The sequence below is a fragment of the Pygocentrus nattereri genome, chromosome 9, assembly GCF_015220715.1.
Source record: "Pygocentrus nattereri isolate fPygNat1 chromosome 9, fPygNat1.pri, whole genome shotgun sequence".
In the NCBI taxonomy this organism is placed as follows: Eukaryota; Metazoa; Chordata; class Actinopteri; order Characiformes; family Serrasalmidae; genus Pygocentrus; species Pygocentrus nattereri.
In genome coordinates this window covers 4821602-4844202 of record NC_051219.1, presented here as the reverse complement: position 1 = coordinate 4844202, position 22601 = coordinate 4821602, and the positions used below count along the sequence as shown (strand labels likewise).

At 41.4% G+C, this 22601-nt stretch overlaps 1 protein-coding gene across 1 annotated transcript in view; it reads left to right on the top strand.

The window, feature by feature from the left end:
• mdp1 (magnesium dependent phosphatase 1) overlaps positions 1 to 16955 on the top strand; it is a 21742-nt gene extending 4787 nt beyond the window's left edge. The window contains exons 3-7 of the mRNA XM_017718636.2: positions 3971 to 4031; positions 4346 to 4453; positions 9364 to 9471; positions 12658 to 12743; positions 14189 to 16955. Coding sequence (XP_017574125.1) covers positions 3971 to 4031; positions 4346 to 4453; positions 9364 to 9471; positions 12658 to 12743; positions 14189 to 14271 — 446 coding nt within the window. The 3' untranslated portion in view covers positions 14272 to 16955. The remainder of the gene's footprint in view (positions 1 to 3970; positions 4032 to 4345; positions 4454 to 9363; positions 9472 to 12657; positions 12744 to 14188) is intronic.
• The last annotated feature ends 5646 nt before the right edge of the window (positions 16956 to 22601 follow it).

The window sequence follows — 22601 nt, the reverse complement described above, 5'->3', positions numbered from 1 at the left end:
TCACTGTTCATACTACAGGTACAGTCACTGTTCATACTACAGGTACAGACACTGTTCATACTGCAGGTACAGCCACTGTTCATACTACAGATACAGTCGCTGTTCATACTACAGGTACAGTGACTGTTCATACTACAGGTACAGTCACTGTTCATACTACAGATATAGTTACTGTTCATACTACAGGTACAGTCACTGTTTATACTACAGATACAGTCACTGTTCATACTACAGATACAGTTACTGTTCATACTACAGGTACAGTCACTGTTCATACTACAGGTACCGTCACTGTTCATACTACAGATATAGTTACTGTTCATACTACAGGTACAGTCACTGTTCATACTACAGGTACAGTCACTGTTTATACTACAGGTACAGTCACTGTTCATACTACAGATACAGTCACTGTTCATACTACAGGTACAGTCACTGTTTATACTACAGGTACAGTCACTGTTCATACTACAGGTACAGTCACTGTTCATACTGCAGATACAGTCACTGTTCATACTACAGATACAGTCACTGTTCATACTGCAGATACAGTCACTGTTCATACTACAGGTACAGACACTGTTCATACTACAGATACAGTCACTGTTTATACTACAGGTACAGTCACTGTTCATACTACAGGTACAGTCACTGTTCATACTGCAGATACAGTCACTGTTCATACTACAGGTACAGTCACTGTTCATACTACAGGTACAGTCACTGTTCATACTGCAGATACAGTCACTGTTCATACTACAGGTACAGTCACTGTTCATACTGCAGATACAGTCACTGTTCATACTACAGATACAGTCACTGTTCATACTACAGGTGCAGTCACTGTTCATACTGCAGATACAGTCACTGTTCATACTACTGGTACAGACACTGTTCATACTACAGATACAGTCACTGTTTATACTACAGGTACAGTCACTGTTCATACTACAGGTACAGTCACTGTTTATACTACAGGTACAGTCACTGTTCATACTACAGATACAGTCACTGTTTATACTACAGGTACAGTGACTGTTCATACTACAGGTACAGACACTGTTCATACTACAGGTACAGTCACTGTTCATACTACAGATACAGTCACTGTTTATACTACAGGTACAGTGACTGTTCATACTACAGATACAGTCACTGTTCATACTACAGATACAGTCGCTGTTCATACTACAGGTACAGACACTGTTCATACTACAGGTACAGTCACTGTTCACACTACAGATACAGTCACTGTTTATACTACAGGTACAGTGACTGTTCATACTACAGATACAGTCACTGTTCATACTACAGATACAGTCGCTGTTCATACTACAGGTACAGTGACTTCATACTACAGATACAGTCACTGTTCACACTACAGATACAGTCACTGTTCACACTACAGGTACAGTCACTGTTCATACTACAGGTACAGTCACTGTTCATACTACAGATACAGTGACTGTTCATACTACAGATACAGTCACTGTTCATACTACAGGTACAGTGACTGTTCATACTACAGATACAGTCGCTGTTCATACTACAGATACAGTCACTGTTCACACTACAGGTACAGTCACTGTTCACACTACAGATACAGTCACTGTTCACACTACAGATACAGTCACTGTTCATACTACAGATACAGTCGCTGTTCTTACTACAGGTACAGTTACTGTTCATACTACAGGTACAGTGACTGTTCATACTACAGACACAGTCACTGTTCATACTACAGGTACAGTCACTGTTCATACTACAGGTACAGTGACTGTTCATACTACAGATACAGTCACTGTTCATACTACAGGTACAGTCACTGTTCATACTACAGATACAGTCACTGTTCATACTACAGATACAGTCACTGTTCATACTGTTCAAACAATATTGTTGGGTCTGTAGTTACTAGTATTTACTAATCTGGCTGCAGTTCATCTTCCAGTAAAGATCTACTGTACCTATCACTGCATGAAGCTGTTAGGTTCCCACAGTGCTGTATACTCTGTTTAATGCTCTTATAAAACATACTTTAACAAATTAGAACTCCCGGTATTCACAGCTGTCTTATTCGAGGAGGCAGATAAAGTCAAATAACCCTCCATATCTCTGATGAAGTGACCAAACAGGGCTCTACTGTCTCTCACCTTACAGTAAGGTGTGGAGTTCACTGATGCCTGTTGTGTCCAGTCGTGATCATCTGATACCCACCTTTCACATACGTGACGCTTCTTTGCCACAGTTGATAAACTGGTTTCAGGGGGAATTCCAGAGATATTTCATGAGGTGTTTGTGTCTCACTGGTTAAGATGAGTCATTCAGAACGGTTTGGTTTGAAATGGACTGTGAACTGTTCACAGTGGTGGTGATAGGAACCAGACGTCCACCTCTAAAAGCTCCTCACAGACAGTTCTGACATGAAGTGGTTATAAATTCACTGCTGATGTCTGAGACACTGTTTCACGGTAGATATAAGATCAGATTTGGGCCTAAAACAGCTTTGTTCATGGTGGAGAAGTTCATGTGGGCAAAATTGTCCTCACAGATGCTCCACCAAATGACTGGAATATCTCATATGGGTCAGTCTCCATTTGGAGGGGCAATTCAGGCGGACACATTAAAAAAATCTATTTCTTTCATCACAAAACTAAATAACCTTAACCGTCTATTACAAGATGTTGCTTCAGGGCAACAAACTCATTTTCCTCACTTCACAGTAACATTATACATATTTAAAGACAGTAATCGGGTTAACAAAGGGAAGAGTTTGAGTAAGTCAATAAAAAGCATGTACTTGGTCATATTATCTCTGAATGGGCACATTTAAACCTCTTTTTTAATCTTCAGTATAATGTTTTTTGTTAAGAGAATTTACAGAAGTCGGTTTGTTGCCTAGAAGCAACATTATGCAACAGTGGAATGGATTTTGCAAGTCACAACCCAGGTCTCACCACTTCAGGGAACACGGCTCTATGTCAGTTCTTTCCATTGTCTCGCAATGTTGCCTCAAGGCAGCACACTCCAAAAACACCCCTGCTCAATTTTTTAAATGTTTTTGAATGTAATAATCAGGACAGATTATTAATAATTATTATACACTCACCGGCCACTTTATTAGGTACACCTTGCTAGTTAAAGGTTGGACCCCCTTTTGCCTTCAGAACTGTCTTAATTCTTCATGCCACACTTTCAACAAGGTGTTGGAAACGTTCCTCAGAGATTCTGGTTGGTTATTTGAGTTCCTGTTGTCTTTCTATCATCTGGAACCAGTCTGCCCATTCTCCTCTGACCTCTCACATCAACAAGGCATTCTCGTCCACACAACTGACCGCTCACTGGATATTTCACCTTTTTCTGACCGTTCTCTGTAAACACTAGAGATGGTTGTGCGTGAAAATCCCAGCAGATCAGCAGTTTCTGAAATACTCAGACCAGCCCGTCTGGCACCAACAACCACGCCACGTTCAAAGCCCCTTAAATCCCATTTGGAGTCACTGGAGCTACACCACATTCATACAACACCAGTGACGGTGACTCCAGTGACTCTCTGGTTAAAAGTGAGGACTTTGTCAGTGGGCTGACTCGTTGATGATCAGGTGACCTTGTGCAACTGTTTAAAATCAGTAATGAAAATCATATTTGATGACTTGATTTGGACTCGATTTTAATTCCCCAGCTGTTAAAGCTTATAAATAAATGAAATAATTAATAAATGAATAAAATATAACAAACAGGTGTGACTCGCCTTCACACCTGTCACACCGGCGCTGTGCATCAGATGAATATTACTCTGTAGCTCTTTTGTCAGTGATAGTCTATTAATACCGATGCACTGGATTAATCCAGTTACACAGACACACTGAAGGCCAGTAAACGGTGATTATTAAAGCCGTGCTGGACGGATTTCACCACATCAGCTTGGTTGACCTTAACTGACCGAAACACTGCCCTTCATTCCCTCTAGACTACACCCTCTGGTCTTTCTGGGTGGAGGGAGCTGACGCACCTTTCCACAAGGATGAAAGGTTAGTGCTATTGTGATGATCCGTCTGTTAGTATTATTACTTTAACTGCAACCTCTCTCTCTATCTCTCTCTCTCTCTCCCTCTCTCTCTCTCTGTCTCTCTCTCCCTCTCTCTCACACACACTCCCTCTGTCTCTCTCTCACTCTCTCTCCCTCTCTCTCTCTCTCTCTCGCTCTCTCTCTCTCTCCTCTCACTCTCTCTCTCTCTCTCTCTCTCTCTCCCTCTCTCTCTCTCTCTCTCTCTCTCTCTCTCTCTCTCTCTCTCTCTCTCTCTCTCTCTCTCTCTCTCTCTCTCTCTCTCTCTCTCTCTCTCAGTGGACAAGTGCGTGACTCCAGTCTCTGTCCTCTCCATCTGTTTGATGACACAGTGGAGATCCTGCGCTCTCTGCAGACTCAGGGAATCCCGATTGGCATCGCGTCACGGTGAGATTCCCAACTCTACAGCGCAGTGTCCACTCTGAGTTGCTGCACTGGACGGTTCACTGTTTCTCCTGCCCAACTTTCAGGGTTGATAAATGAAGGGATGTTTTTCATTTAGCTGCCGGTCACTGACTTCAGCAGATCAAAACTAACCTTCAACTACTGAACCAACAACTGCTTTGGGGAATTATTCAGTATCTACTATAAATGATTCAGTATCTACTATAAATGATTCAGTATCTACTATAAATTATTCAGTATCTACTATAAATGATTCAGTATCTACTATAAATTATTCAGTATGTACTATAAATTGTTCAGTATCTACTATAAATTATTCAGTATGTACTATAAATTGTTCAGTATCTACTATAAATCATTCAGTATTTACTAAAAATTATTCAGTATCTACTATAAATCATTCAGTATTTACTATAAATTATTCAGTATCTACTATAAATTATTCAGTATTTACTATAAATTATTCAGTATCTACTATAAATTGTTCAGTATCTACTATAAATTGTTCAGTATCTACTATAAATGATTCAGTATCTACTATAAATGATTCAGTATCTACTATAAATGATTCAGTATCTACTATAAATTGTTCAGTATCTACTATAAATTATTCAGTATGTACTATAAATTGTTCAGTATCTACTATAAATTATTCAGTATGTACTATAAATTGTTCAGTATCTACTATAAATCATTCAGTATTTACTATAAATTATTCAGTATCTACTGTAAATCATTCAGTATTTACTATAAATTATTCAGTATCTACTATAAATTATTCAGTATTTACTATAAATTATTCAGTATCTACTATAAATTGTTCAGTATCTACTATAAATTGTTCAGTATCTACTATAAATCGTTCAGTATTTACTATAAATTATTCAGTATGTACTATAAATTGTTCAGTATCTACTATAAATCATTCAGTATCTACTATAAATCGTTCAGTATCTACTATAAATCATTCAGTATTTACTATAAATTATTCAGTATCTACTATAAATCATTCAGTATTTACTATAAATGATTCAGTATGTACTATAAATCATTCAGTATGTACTATAAATCATTCAGTATCTACTATAAATTATTCAGTATTTACTATAAATCATTTAGTATCTACTATAAATTATTCAGTATTTACTATAAATTATTCAGTATCTACTATAAATCATTCAGTATTTACTATAAAATATTCAGTATCTACTATAAATCATTCAGTATTTACTATAAATGATTCAGTATCTACTATAAATCATTCAGTATTTACTATAAATTATTCAGTATCTACTATAAATCATTCAGTATTTACTATAAATTATTCAGTATCTACTATAAATTATTCAGTATTTACTATAAATTATTCAGTATCTACTATGAATTATTCAGTATCTACTATAAATTATTCAGTATCTACTATGAATTATTCAGTATCTACTATAAATTATTCAGTATCTACTATGAGTTATTCATTATCTACTATAAATCATTCAGTATCTACTCTGAATTATTCAGTATCTACTATGAATTATTCAGTATCAACTATGAGTTATTCAGTATCTACTATGAATTATTCAGTATCTACTATAAATTATTCAGTATCTACTAAAAATCATTCAGTATTTACTATAAATTATTCAGTATCTACTATAAATTATTCAGTATCTACTATGAATTATTCAGTATCTACTATGAGTTATTCAGTATCTACTATGAATTATTCAGTATTTACTATAAATTATTCAGTATCTACTATAAATTATTCAGTATCTACTATGAATTATTCAGTATCTACTATAAATTATTCAGTATCTACTATGAGTTATTCATTATCTACTATAAATCATTCAGTATCTACTATGAATTATTCAGTATCTACTATAAATTATTCAGTATCTACTATAAATTATTCAGTATCTACTATGAATTATTCAGTATTTACTATAAATCATTCAGTATTTACTATGAATTATTCAGTATCTACTATAAATCATTCAGTATTTACTATAAATTATTCAGTATCTACTATGATTTATTCAGTATCTACTATAAATCATTCAGTATTTACTATAAATTATTCAGTATCTACTATGAATTATTCAGTATTTACTATAAATCATTCAGTATCTACTATAAATTATTCAGTATTTACTATAAATCATTCAGTATCTACTATAAATTATTCAGTATTTACTATAAATTATTCAGTATCTACTATAAATTATTCAGTATTCACTATAAATTATTCAGTATCTACTATAAATTGTTCAGTATCTACTATAAATTATTCAGTATTTACTATAAATTATTCAGTATCTACTCTGAATTATTCAGTATCTACTATGAATTATTCAGTATCTACTATGAGTTATTCAGTAGCTCGTGAGAAGTATCTAACACACTGAATTTGTTTTAACATGGAAAGCCGTTATCGGCAGGTTGGCGAGGAGCCCAGCGGTAAGAGAGGTGAGCCAGCAGCTGGACGTTTCTGGGCTCAGGTCCCAGGACTGACCGTGTGCTGTGGTCAGCTCTGCTCTGCTGGCGACACTGAGCTGCTGTCAGTCAGGGCATCGTTGGGCAGACTGAGCAGATTCCCTTGTAAACAGATTAAGTAGAAGTGCGGGTTAAGAGTGCTGGAGTGGGCTCTGGTCTTCAGGATCCATTTTTATGGAAGTCATGTCCTATAACCCCCCCAGACACTCATGTCAGAGCAAATTGATTAAAAGTGCATATTTCCCAGCGGAATAGTTTGATTTTCCTGCTGACGGCCCGGCAGCTCCGCGGCCTGTAATAAGCAGAGACGCCCGAACCTGCAGCCTGCCGCCCTGCAGAGTCTCATTTCAATCTGAATTTAGACAAATGAAAAAGTGAAGTCGTGTCAAATCAAGCATTTCATTGCCTTTTGTAAATATAAAAAATGTCTAGTCATATATGAATGTAGAAAATGACAAAACGGAAAAATCAGGTTTTGTTAGGAAGGTATTAACACACGGATGGTCAGAGCTTGAGATTGGGACACTGCACTGCGCAGCATCTGTTACAGATGTGGTGCTTTTATCACCATCCGTGCTTTAATGCCACATTAATGGGGCTCTCCAGTGATTCTGTTCAGTAACTACTATCAATTATTCATCATCTGCTGTGAATTACTTAGTATTTTCTATTCATTATTTAGTATCTACTATACATTATTTAGTATTTTCTATGAGTTACTCAATATCTCTTATTAATTATTCAGTATCTTCTATAAATTATTTAGTATTTTCTATTCATTATTTAGTATCTACTAAGTTATTGCATAAGTTATACAGCAACTACTATGAATTATTCAGTATTTCTCTTAATTATTTAGTATCTACTGTAAATTATTCAGCATCTTTTATAAATGATTCAGTATCTACTGTAAATTATTCAGTATTGTCTATAAATTATTTAGTATTTTCGATTAATTATACAGTGCATTTTTATGGGATCTTCAGTATCTACTATGAATTATTCAGTATTTTATATAAATTACACATTTATAACATTAAAGGGGAAATCCACTGATTTTGTGAAATGACAATCATTTAGTGGTTTAGATGTAAACAAAATCATTCCGAGTGGTTCGTTTCTAGCGAAATTTCCAGAGCCAGAATTGTTCATTATAGTGCTGGGAACCAGACGTCTGAAGCATTTAATGGCTCTAAAAGCTACATCCTGTTAAGTTATTAGACAAAGTGGTTGTGAATGCGTCGCCTGATATCCGGTTCATTGTTTTGTGATAGTTGTTTAATGAAATTGGCCTAAACTGTGTTTTATTATAAACTATTACTCCTGAGATCAACGTGCGCACAAGCTAACATGCTTAGTCACTAGCCTGTAGCTACAGCCGCTCAGCTGGCACTGCATCCGATTCAGTTCCCCTTCAAATTCACGTTCCCTTTGACAAACTGTGTCAAGCGAAAAGGTTCAGAGAAAGGTTGGGACGTCAGCCGTAGTCACCCAGTCGGGGACGAACAGGACGAAACGGGTGTATCAGTGCGATTGTTTACTGAACATGAGGTTTAAGGAATCTCGATCCTGCCGTTATCTTGGGGTCATTTATTCAGTCGTAGTTCCCGTAGTTCCAGTGTTGCTTTGCGTTGCTCTCTGTTCTCAAAGATCTGACTCATCTAAGGGAAGTTGAATTTGAGGGGGAACTGAATCGGATACACCAGCTTTAGTTCACAGTTTATTACCTGTTTTCGGAAGATGGCAGCGTGCGCAGAGGACTGATTCCAAAATGTCGTAGAGCCAAACCGATTTGACTCGTAGCTGCTTGAAGGAGAGAGACTGAACCCGAATCTGCTGGTGCCCAAACAGAAGGACCCAGGGGTCGGACAGTGAGGTGAGCTGTGATCTGTCGACAAATTAGCACCCAAAAAACGTATTTTGTCCATTTAGAACTGTTGAGTCACCGTCAGCCTGACTTCTGAAACCTTATGAGCCACGTGGACCTTCACTGGCCGTTTTGGGCAGCAGATAAAACGGTGAGTGTGTAATGCAGACATACGGACGTCTGGTTCCTAAGACTGCAATGGGGGACGATTCTGACTCTGAAATGCATGAGTCGTCATGTCCCAGGACAGTCATTCAACTTGTGCATTAGTCACGTCATCTTAGGTCCAGTTAATGTGGAATATTACGAGGTTTCGGTAAGAATGTTGTTTCCTTTCACTCGTTTCTTGACGGTTTTAAAGAACCGTGATTCCGTTTGCCGGTCATTTTGCTTGAATCAGGCAGAATTGGGTCCTGATGAGCGGCGTGAACGTGCTGACTAAATTAAAGATGATATCAGGTCCTCTTGATCTCAGCGCAGGTGCGGCGCTCACTCCGGAGTAAAGGGAGAATTGATGCTTGTGTTTCAGGACAGGAGACACGGACGGAGCCAATCAGCTGCTGTCCCTCTTCGACCTCGAGCAGTACGTTTCCTTCAGAGAGATTTACCCGGGCTCGAAGGTCGCCCACTTCAGCAGGTACGGCTGCAGGCTTGATGTTTCTCTATGTGTGCACTCTATCGTGTCCAAAGGTTTGTGGACGCCTGCTGCTCCAGCGTTTCTCCTGAGATGAAGGTGTTACTGGTGGGTTTGTGCTGCAGTAGCAGCCTCGACTCTTCTGGGAAGGCGTTACAGTGATGTTGGAACATTGCTGTGAGGATTTGATTGAGCATTAGTGAGGTCAGGTACTGATGTTGGATGGTCAGTTCTGGATCTCTAACGCACCATAAAAGTATTGGATGACGCTCCATCGCTCCAGAGATAGCAGGTGCTCCGCAGCCCAACGCTGGGGGGCTTTATATTTGGACATAGTCACCTCAGGTGCGTGTGCAGCTGCTCCAGACGGTCCCATTCTACTGGTCAATGCTTTCCTATGGAGATTACACAAGCTGTGATTGCGCAATTGAACACCTGTGCCACCACATTAAAGGGCCCTTATCATATAAAACTGGACATGGACAAGTGAAATCAGTTGATGTTTCAAATCATATCGTTCAGTCTCCAGTCCGTTTAGTGCACATATGGAATCTAACCTGTTTTCTTTTTATCTCAAAAGTGGCGCATTTGCCTATATCTGCCTCTTCCGCCTACAGCAGTTTAGCTCCGCCCATTCACACTGACGATATAAGGAGTGTTTCAGTCCAGACTGCTTTCTCAATGAGGGCAGCCAATCAGAACAGAGCTCGTTTACATATATCGATATTAAAGGGACGGTAGCACCAACAGAAGAAAAAAAATAGTCATGTAAAAATAATTAGGACTTTTTTTGGTGCAGAAGGGTCCAGTCCCATTTCTTCTTTTTACCCCTGCCCCTTGTTTTCCAGTGTTGCCCTATGGAACTCAGCTACAGGGCAGTGGTGGAGACCTTCCTCTGAAATGAGCCCCTCATATAAAAGAGCATCACTTCATTATCAGCTACTAGCGCCGCTCTGTAGGCGACCCTGCCCGTCTGCAGGGACAGCAGAGGAGGGGAAAGTTCAGCTCCTCACTGCTGGGCTTTAGTTACATTTAGGGATCAGACGCCTTCAAAGAGGGGGGCAGTTATTTATTATCACCCCCCCTAATTCTTCAGTGATATGAAGCTGAAGTCAGATGTTCTCCAGATTCTCGTTAAAACTTTCCCGTTCCACCTTAAATGGAGCAGCAGTTACATTCGGGCACTTCCGGTGTCAGAACTGCCGGACCATTTAAGGTGGAATGGGAAAGTTAGCTAGCTAGCTACCAAGACATTAGCATGCTATTAGCGATTATTTATGCCTGTTATGAAGAAAAAGACCAGAATACACCGAAACGACATTAAACTGAGACAATAAGACGGTTATCGTGATTTTTTAACGGAGAAAATTCTCACTTTGTGGGCTTCTTTGGTCTCTTGTGCCGCCATCCTGCTGCTCTTTCTCTTTTCTCATATCTCTCCGTTTGGAGGCCGTGTAGCCCCAACACTTCACCCCACCCTCTACCTCAACAAGAGTCAGGATACCCCACCCCTAGACGTGAACACGCAAAACAGGCTAGGGCTTAGGGCTTAGTGGTAGGGGCGAGGGGTGAAATGGGACGGGGCCAAAGTGACACACACACCATAAACTATACAGAAGGTTGCGTTCAGGCCCTTTAAAGCAGCCGAATTCACTGAGGCTGTCTGGATACTTTTGAACCGTGTGTGGGAGGGAGGGGGAAATAAAAGGAGAACAAAGGACGTTCAGCATGTTTCTCTATGCAAATAACCTCATATCTGAAATTGCAGATCTAAGAACCAGCGATCTGATAAAGCAGCACTGCGAATTTAGACGTTCAAATTCCAAGTTGGGCCTAACCCTCCCCTGCTGAGAATAGCCTGGGGCGATTTCTTCCTCATGTACACTACAAACACGCAATCTAACCACGGAGATGAATATTTGATATTCGCTCCACGTGTTTTGTGTGTTTAGATTTTCCTTTTTTCTCACAGAGCGCGCAGAGAAAGCAAGATTGCCATTAGCTGGTCAGAGAGCCGCACATTTGCAGAGCACTTTCACTTTTATAGCGTGGCCTTTTCGAATGTTTACATCCGCCCGCTGATTACACCAAAGAGCGTCGCTAGACGCACCAGCTCGGGCTCGACTCCGCGCTGCAGCGGGCGGGAATGCCGCTTTAATCTGATTTGAGGGCTTCGGGAGGGAATAAAAGGAGGTTTGAACTTGACCTGATATTGTCAGCGGCCCAGCTCGGGAGATGATTCAGTGGAAAATAAACTAGTGCTGATGTCTGACGTCTGCTTGAGTCATCCTTCTTTCCGAGCGAGCAGGAAAGCCGTTCCGAGCACACAGTGTTTTATTATTGGCCCAAGAAACTGACACTGGCTCTAATAATAAGCAGGAGATATTGATGTTATTGTTTATGGCTGGCGCTGTCAGTTTTACCAGTGACCGTAAAGTCTTGCTTACTTTAGTGATTAACTGAGTTTGTAATTAGGGCTGTATTATAAATTTGAACTCAACTGAGCAACAACAACAAACCAGAGCCTTGAAGAGACCCTGTGACCTTCAAGTCAGTAAATGTCAAATAATTTAATAGTTAAGATGTGAACAGAGTCAGTATTACAGGGTTAGGGTGTGTTGTGCTGGTCTGAGTGGATCAGGCACAGCAGTGCTGCTGGATTTTTTAAACATCTGACTGCCGCTGCTGGACTGAGAATCGTCCACCAACCAAAAACATCCAGCCAACGGCGTCCTGTGGGCAGCGTCCTGTGGGCAGCATCCTGTGGCCACTGATGAAGGACTAGAGGATGACCAACACAAACTGTGCAGCAGCAGATGAGCTGTCGTCTCTGACTTTACATCTACAAGGTGGACCGACCAGGTAGGAGTGTCTAATAGAGTGGACAGTGAGTGGACACAGCGTTTAAAAACTCCAGCAGCACTGCTGCGTCTGATCCACTCGTACCAGCGCCACACACACTAACACACCACCACCACCAGTGATTAATGTGAACTTTCACTGTTTTCATATCAGCAGTTGGAATTACAATAATGTATATTTTCTCTTCTGGTTCATTTCTGGGTGCCTGAGTAACCCAGATGGTCTGGAATTAGAAGCTGGGGTGGGATTTGGGGGCCGCGTCTGTATGTGTATGTGAGGATGTGAGGGAGTGTTGTGTAACGCGTCTGCTGTGTGCATTGTTTGCAGGTTGCAGGCAGCCAGTGGAGTTCCATACACAGACATGATCTTCTTTGATGATGAAGAGAGGAACATCACAGACGTCAGCAGGCTGGGTACAACATCTCACCTTGAACCACCCACACTGAGCTCTGTACCCCACCTGGGGTCCCTAAAATTGGCACATTTCATCCTGGCTTAATCCAAATCCAAGTGCTTATTAGCTGCTAATGTAGCTAACAGGTAATGAAAGCTTTTACCCCACCAATTAGCGTGGAGCTGACTGCAGGCCTCACACTCACCTCAAACTGTGTGGCGTTCAGTAATGACACAAAATGCCAATACGGACAAAATCCACACGTCAGCATACGGCTGGAATACTGTATACTGTATATTTCAGCTGTGTGGCGTCTTATTGGTCATTTTTATTGAGGAACTTGGGCGCCAAACATGTCTTGACTACGTTCAGAGTTTGGAGATATTGTATCGTCATTGTCTGGATAATAAGACAATGGATAATCATAATATTGGTCAAAGAATGGTGGAGATGGAGCTGCTGGGTAGAAGGAGAAGAGGTAGACCTCAGAGAAGGTTGATGGATGTAGGGAAGGTGGACATGGAGATGGTTGGTGTGAAAGTAGAGGAGGCAGTGGATAGGGCAAGATGGAGGCAGATGATCCGCTGTGGTGACCCCTAAAGGGAGCAGCCGAAAGAAGAAGAAGATTGTCTGGATAATAAAAAGTACCATGATATTAATATGAGTTCATATCGCCCCCCTTACGACGTACCCTACCGAGCCTGTAGATAAATAGATAGATAGATAGATAGATAGATAGATACTTTATTGATCCCGAAGGAAATTTAGCAGCTACACTATGATACTTCACCCCAGCAGTTTTCCAGGCTCCCTAAACCACCTACACCAGAGGTCACCGATAGGCGGACCGTGGCCTGAATCTGGACCCACATGCTGTCCTATGCAGACCTGGACCTATAGCCAATAAACTATGGAGAATTATATAATTTCGGCAGGGTGGTCCTATTTTAATCAGTGTACCTTTTCTAGCCTTTACGGTAGCTTTAGTATCATAATCACACGTGACGCTACTGAGCTAATCAGATCTTTGCATAACGATGAGCTCTGAGACTGAGCGAGTGACACCACACAGGGGAGGGACGAGGCGAGAAACAGCAGTCAGAGAAGAAAGTGAGTCAGAGGGAAGTTATTCCACATGACGTGATCTAAAAAGAGAAAACTGACAGTAGATGTTGGTGAAATCTGACCGAACTGGACTTTATTTGATCTGATATTCAGCTGTCGACTGTATAAGATGCTGATATTCCTACTCGGCTACTTCAGTTACAGTATATGGCACAGAGTCATGATTCAGGTTAGACACTATGATCTTCTGGACCTTTAAGGGAACTTTTCTCTAACTGGACCTTCTGAACTGGACACTCACAGTCCATGTGCTTTCTCACTCTGAACTTGTGCTTACACGTCTTAAAACCTCCCAGAAAGTCTGTCTAACAGGTCTGAACTGTTCTCTGTCTGTTTCAGGGGTGCACTGTGTGTTGGTTGATGATGGAGTTACATCCAGCTTAGTCAACAAGGAGCTCCAGCAGTTCCTGATGAAGCACTGAGTCCAGCTACATCAGGTGTGGTGGTCAGCCTGGCCTGCAGGAGGCAGTGTAGAGGCACCACAGTTGGTCACTGCGCACAGTTTGGCTGTGGAAGGGTCATTTATTTTATTTATTGTTAATGCAAGAAAACAGAAGAGGGTCCATCTAGTTTACTGTAGGCCTATAAGGCTTTGAGGAGGAGGTGGGTAGTGTAATTATTACTGGTGTGAATTTAGTCCCGTCCAAATGCGACGTCAGTCATTTTTACTGACTCCGCGCTCCTGCGTCGTAAGGATCGCAGCACCTTTTACGTTTTATAAAACGAGCCGTAAAAATGACGTCAGGTTCCTAACAGTTAGTCCCATGCGAATCGACCAGTTGGTAAAACGGAATCGTATCCTGTCAAAAACGAGTTTTTATTATAAGATTTCAGGCACCAGAATGTAAATGCTGCACCATTTAAAGTGGGACGGGAAATTTTGAACAAGAAGCTGGCGAATGGGAAGCTGACTTCAGCCTCTCAGGCTAAACGCATCCATACATAACGTTAATTTCCCGTCTTACGTGTACAACTCGGAAAGTAAAAGTGACTGTTTGCCCTGAATTTCCAGTTAATGGCGATAAGTGTTAAAGTAAATGTTTAGGCTAAATTAAATGTTTTAACATAATTTCTACTCTTTTCTGGAGTAAAAGTGGCGCATAAATCGAGTAGCTGTAACATAGGAGGCGATGAGGCTGGAGGCGAGTTTCTTTTATTTAAATCAGATTTAACAAATTAGCTTTAGTTCATAGAACAAAGAAGTCCACAATGAGACAAAATAGAGGAAAACAGAACTAAACTAGAATTAAAACTTGACAACAATATCAGTGAAAACGGGTAACAGCAACAGGGTAATCTAGACAACGTAAGACAAGGAGACTGAGCAAACAGCGGTATAAAAAACTGAGGAAAGACAAGGAACACCCGGGACCAATAATAGGGTCGGGCTAAAGACTAAACACAGGTGGAACAGATGAGAAGAGGGCAGGACCAGGAAATGTAAACAATAACACTTGGACAAGACAAGAACAGGATGTTACAGTAGCCACTCCCATCTCTGGCATTAAGATTTCTTATCCCGTGCGAATCGCTCCTAAACATCACAGACTTCCTGAGACTTCCAAACTGACACTACCTCACCTCCCCATGGAGCACTAATCCAGGCCGAATAGGGCTTCAGTCTAGGAGTTACAGAAGAAGAACGTCTGCTTGTTTTTTAAAGCACTTTCAGAAACTTTTTCGGTTGAGCCGAAGCTTCCCCGGAGTGACCGTTCACTTTGTTTACGTAATTTAGCTACAGGTTTCCTTCTCAAACCTCCAAACTTCGCTTTTCTTGAGGTACCACTAAAATGCATCTGTGGCGTGGGCGGTTTTTATGTGTAAACCTGTTGATTACTGTATAAAATACTGCTGCTCTGCCTCGTAATACTGCCACAACACCAGGTCCACCCCATTTTAAATATTCTTAGCTAAACCATTGTGGAAGTCACAGATGCTGAAGTGTTATTTTTATCATAAATGTTTTTGTTTGAATTGTACAAATGAATTAAATCGTCTTTCAGAAGTGAAAAGACGACATGAAAAATGTAAAGTAACAAATGCAATATTTGTAATTGTCTGCATGTATTGTGATTCGAAAGTGATTTAAAGTGGCAGTGCATGTATCTTAAAATTGAAATGTTGCCACATTTGTCAGCGGCGTTACGGACCACGTTTTGCACTTGAATTACATATGAACAGTTGCACTTTTGACACTCCGATAGACCGACTCACCTGCTGAGCGTGACCTCATCTGAAATGTGAGAAAAAAGATGTTACAAGCGTTTTAAAGGGCCCATATCCTGGAAAAACCTCATTTTGCTCGCTTTGTGGTTTTTTTAAAATCAGAGTTTGAGTTAGTATCAAAATGTGCTCGTCGACTGGACTTGTGATGTCATAAAAGCCAGGACATCTACACACATCCACATTTTCAGCCCTGCCAAGTTCATACCGAGTGTCTCAGCTCTGATTGGTTTCTGAAAGAAGCACAATACAAGGCAGCCAATCAGAACAGAGCTGGCTTACATACGGTATATCAGTCTTAAAGGCACAGTAACAACAACAGCCTGTTTAATTCTAAGGGATAAAGAGCGAAATAGAAAATATCAGTGATATAAATAATGAATTATGATCTTATTGGTCCAGCAAGCCATGCAGGTATCAAAGGCTGGACGATTTAGGGAAGCTGTCCAATTGCAGTTGTTCTGACCAATCACGTGACTGCAGTTTAAATTGCGACAAGCTGTTGTCCAGGCTTGCATTTTGGCCCTTAAGAGCAGCGTATCCACTTTTTCTGCTTTGAAGCTTGAATGCTGAATGCCAGACTGGCAGTTGGTCATGGTTGTGATGTCACAGCACATGGGTGTTTGGTTGCTTTTGATTGGTCTAACTTATTTACAGGCCGTCCATGTTATTGGGTTAAATTTCCCCACTTTGCAATCTGGATATAAAAACCAAACTTTCAGCCCTTTCATGTCACAAGGGGGAAAAATACCAGTGCAGTTAAAAATGTAGGATATGGGCCCTTTAATTGAGGTTTTCTTGTTCTAGTTACTGTACATGTACTGTATCTGTGAGACGCAGCATCCTGTTATTTATTTTTATAAAAGGCTTTTAAATAAACTGACCCATCTCGTCAACCGATCGGCTCCGGTTTTCCGTTCTCGCCGCGTGCCTCTCTTTCTGCCTCCTTCGGCCTCGTTCCCATGGAAATTCCTCCGGATCCCTCTCTCTCTCGCGCTCACTCTGTCTTTCGCTCTGGATTTTGCCCCACTTCCTCGCACTAAAGAGGCTGTTAAAGTTGTTTTGGAGAAAGCAAATGTTAATTAAAATGTCTGATGAAGTTTTCATTCCTCCGGTGGGCGCGCGCAGCGCTGCAGGCAGGCTGAGGCGAGGTCCCTCCCCGCCCTCATTAGAAATCATAACAAACGGGACAGCCTCTCATTACCGCAACACAAGACAGGAGTAATTAGAGATTGGACCGTGAAGACTGGCTTATCTGCGCTGGTCTGTCTTTAGGAGCTACTGCTGATTATACTCATGTTGAACCCCCCCTTTTTTTTTGTTTTCCCTCTTCTCCAGGAACGATATCTCTCGCCGGACGGAAAAATTAGACGTCTTAAGTTTGTGTTTAGCTGGCAGTTTATTCAGAGCGAATAACTGATGAAGAGTGAGTTTAATTTTGCAAAGAATCCTCAGTACTTAATAAGACGTTTGAGGTGTTTGGCTCAGTTTATCACGTCTCTAAATAGCTCGGATGGTGTCTGATCAACCCAAGGCTCTTTCTGTGGAAGCTTCAGGCGGAAGAACATCTGTAAGAAACTATGATGCACTAAACTGAGGGGGCAGTCGTGGGTTAGGGATCCAGCCTCGTGACCGGAAGGTCGCCGGTTCGATCCCCAGAGCCGACAGCACATGACTGAGGTGTCCTTGAGCAAGACACCTAACCCCCAACTGCTCCCCGGGTGCCATGGATAGGGCTGCCCACCGCTCTGGGCAAGTGTGCTCACTGCCCCCTAGTGTGTGTGTGAGCTCACTAGTGTGTATGTGGTGTTTCACTTCACGCATGGGTTAAATGCGGAGGTGGAATTTCCCCGTTGTGGGACTAATAAGGGTCATTTAATCTTAATCTGAATCTTAAAGTCCCGGACAGTGTGAATCCATAGAAAATGATCGACCAATAGAATAGGAGCAGCCACACATGAGCCTAAAGTGATCAAACTCAAGGCCAAGTGTGGGCTAGAGAGGAAAGAAGCCCCCCAACATTGGGCTGGGGAGCAGTGGAACTGTGTTGGATACCTTTCTGGAGATCCAGAGCTAATCATCTAACATCACACTGTGAAAAGTGAGACGAAACAAATAAGCTAAAAATACAGTAAATAGAATAAAATAATATAGAGCCAATTGAGGTTAAGGTGCAGTAGGGCACGAGGGTTGTGCCTGAAGCCTACAGCTACCCCTACAGTCTTTTACGTGTTGAGCAGCAGGTGGTTGGTGCTGCACAGGGACACCAGGTTCAGGACTTCACCTCAACACCAGGCAGATGTGGACAGCTGTGAGATCGCTGGGCTTCAGACTCACAACCTTCTGACGACGGGCTGAATTCTTAGGTCACTGCACCGTATTACACTACATTACTTTTATACATCTACAACATTTAAGGACACAAACTGAGTAGATATAGACTGTTGCGTGTGTTGCAATGGCCTAAGAATTCAGCCCAACATCAGAAGGTTGTGAGTTTGAAGCCCAGTGATGCTACAGTCATCCATAACTGGGGTCGCAAAAAGGGGGAATGCCTGATGGGCTTATGTGATAGAACGAGTCTCTGCTAACAGATGAACTGAGTAACAACTTCTTCAGAGATATTGTACACCTGAGAAACTTGAAATGAGAGTTGGGTGAACTTTTGACTGACTTTGATTTGGAGGAGCGAAATCACCTCGTAAATTTTAAGTTGAGCTGACTTCCATTTCTGACAGTGTGACCTCTCGTGGCTGAAGGCAAGCAAATCCTCACAGCAGTGTTCCAAGAGCTATCTGAAGCCTTTCCAGAAGACTAGAGGCTGTGAGTCCCGGAAGAACGTCGGATAAGACGAACGCACTTTGGATTTGCTCTGGAAATGCATTGACTTTTCCTACAAATACACGTGCAAACAGAAATCCAGGGTAAGCCCGTCGATTTCACCCGTCAACTTGAATTCATCACTGCTTTGAGTACATTTTGTTCGCCTGTGATCCTCCAACCGTCTTTCGTCAGGAGGTCGAGGACGTCGTTAAGGAGACGCAGTCTGTTCTCTTCGGAAATGCCAGTTAACAGAGGTGCCGTGAAAACGTCCCATGCTGATAAACCTTTCAGAGCTTTTGATGATATCTGTGCTTTTCTCTCATTACAGATCAGCCTTTAAAAGGATTAAAGTGTTGACGCTGGCATCTACACCATTAGGAGGCCTCGGTTGAAGAGGCTGCGGAGTGCCTGATAAACCTGAGGCTGTTATTAAACATGCATTCATTTATTAAGGTGTAAACAAAGTCATTCAGAGTGGCTTCAGACTCAGAGTCGTGCACAGTGGTGGTGATGGGAACCAGACGTCCACCTCCAAAAGCTCCCTGACATGTAATGGTTATGGATTCCCTGTATGAGACATTGTTTAATGACTGTTTTGAGGTTTCAGCCTGAAACCCCTTTTAAAACCCATCATGCTCGGTGGGGGGATTTTCCACTGTTTTCCATCATCAGCATTCCATATAAATCTCAGAAGACTCCTGTCGGTTCTCTGGTGGTCCTGGATAGTAAATAAAGTGTCTACATCTGTGTTGTAGTCATGGCGACGTCTGGTTCCTATCACCACCACTGTAACGACATCTGGACCGTTTCACACCAAACCCTCTGAACGACTTTACATCTTAGCCACTCCCCTTTATGACCATATAAGTTGAAGTAGCCAAGATAATTATCATTTTAATGATGTTCTGAAAGTGTAGTGAGGACCAAGCCTTAAAAAGGCAGTCTTTGGTAATTAAGTGCCTTATTACAATATTATTAAGCAGTTTAAGGTGAATTAAGCTTTATTTTTAATTACGTTTTTAAATTATAAGTGCCTTATACATCAGTTTGACTTCTTGATTAGGGTTAATCAGATGACGTGTCTGTAATGCTTAATACAGTGTAGTTACTGCTTAATAACGTAGTAATTACAGCCAGTTAGTCGTGAAGTCTTATAAGCTCATTATAAGGGCGTTACCTTGTTTCTTTTAAAACAAACCCTACTAATCAGGCTTCACCAGGTTTTAGCCGGAAACGTTCCCGAACTGAATGTTATGTCCATATGAGAAACAGATGAGAAGGCTTAGCTTATGCCAGTGATGCTTGGTTCAGGGGTTCGCTTATAAACCCTTAACACACCGATGCTTGAGCTCTAACAGGCTAATTAGGATGTTATTAAGGAGTAACTAGCATGAATTGGACTCTGAAGTTTCGGAAGTTTTGGGATTCTGTATTTAAAAGTCGCTGCAAGTCAAAACGAAGCAGATATTTTTCCTCATTAGCGAGTTAAACTTATTATATCTGAGATCAGGAAATTGGGGAGCGTTCCGGATCGGAGCGCAGAGACGAAGGACACTCCCGCCGACGCCTACGGTCCCATCTGGCCTTCGCCGCAGGGCCTGCGAGGCACTGATCAAGGCTGAGGCCGAAACTCCGCTCCTCTGTATTTGAAAGATTGTATTTTTTTTAAAAATATTTTACGCTTAATCATTTATTTAGCGACCTCACTTCTCCTCGGCTACATGATTCATTCATTATGTGAAAAGGGGAGTCTGGGATGGCGCTGATAATCCCTCCAAGCCCTGCTAGCTGATTCAGGACTAACAGGCTTTCCCTGGGCTTTATTTTAGCGCGCCGTTCCCTCCAGCCTCCGCTAATGGCGTTTCAGGTGTGAATCTAATATTAATGGAAGGCTCTCCGTGCGGCGGGGTCGCCGGTCCGCCCTCTGGAGGGAGTGACTCTGTCTCTGACAGCGGTGCCGAGGAAAGAGCCGCTTCCTGCGTTTCATTTTCCATAAATTGACAAAACCAGACGATATTTCGGGTCACATTAGAGCAAAAAATGCTGTAACGCTTGACAAAAAACAGAAGGAAATGGGGGAAAATGTTACTTGGCAACATTCTCCAGTAAACATGGCGATACGGGGGTGTGTGCAAAAGTTTTGGCACCCCCGGTTAAATTGCGAGTTTTGTTGCTTGTTTACAGAGAATGCATAGAAACGAGATTTTAGCACTAATTCTGTTTATTTGCTTAGTTTAACTGCCTAAAATCTCAGGCTTGTTACATAAGAAGGCTTATTACTCAGCAACTACAGGGAGTTCAGCGCAAACGGGCTCATTTATTCTTGTTATAGCAGTGTGTTATAAGACTTTGGGCCGAAATAGAATCATGTCCCATAACTTTAGCACAGGCCACAATGAGTGTGCTTACACGGCCTCCATCATCCAATCATAATCAGATTTCTGCAGTTATCTGACTATTTAAACGGTCGTGTGAACAGCAAACTGATTTCTTGTATCTAGAAATCTGCTAAAGAGGCTGGAGTTCAGCTCAGTGATCAGATTTCTCAGTGCTGTGACTCTCACTCTGATTTCTTTCCCTTTCCTCAGTCTGAGCATGTGCGAAAACAGACGGTGGTACCGGAAATAAGCGAAAACCCAATGCCTGACGGAACGAAGGATTTAAATATTCATCTTCTAGATGATGATGTTCATATTTCCAGCTAAAGTGGCTCGATGTTAAAATCAGACGCGGCGTGAAGTTTGACTCTTTAAGTGTACGTCGCATCTTCTTCTGTGCCTTTATTGGCTGGTTGTAAATCGGATTATTAACAACATGTAAACACTCTCAATTAATGCTTTTTTCCCCCCAATGAATTAAATTCAGCAAATAAACAGTAATCAGTGCAGGATATGAACAGCATACACCCTGCAACTGTGATACACAATCACTGTGCAAAAGTCAGAGACCCCCCCCCCTCATTTATTTAATGTCCTCAAAACATTAAGTACCAGTTCTTCATTGTTCCCTTATAATGAACTTATTAAGACTTTACAAACAGTACTTCACGCTCGACTGGCTGTAATTACCATATTATTCAGCAGTAATTGTGCAAAGCATTGTGCAGCACACGTCCTCTGATTAAGCCTAATCAAGCCAGAAATTGATCACTAATTATCCATAATTTGCTTTTAAGAGTCAAACTAATGTATAAAACATTTGTAATACTTAGAAAAGGCTTAGTACGCCTCAGATAGTGCGTAATAATGTAGTAATAAGCCAGTTGGTTACCACACACTGGCTACTTAAAGGCTTAATAAAGCACTAACTGGACATTTCCTTCTGTGTCACTTGTACATAATAGCTGTTTGGACTGCATTCAGTAATGAAAGGGTACCTCTGGCTTCTGTTTACTCATCATCTGAGACCAAAATCTCAAATATCATGATTTAAAATGTTGAGATGTTGATTGTAATCAGTGATGCTCTGTTTCTCCTCCAGTTAAAGCTGCCAGGAAGGGTTTCTGATGTGTGATGCTGTCAGAGGCCGCAGTGCCTGGAGGAGTGCGTGATTCAGTCTCTCTCTCTCTCTCTCGCCCGCTCTCTCTCGCGCTCTCTCGCTCCAGGATAAACATCACATGCTTTCCCTCTTAGTTGAAAGGCACAATTTTAGTGCATCCTCAAAATAGACGTGGTAGAACAGCCAAAGCATCACTTCACATTTAATC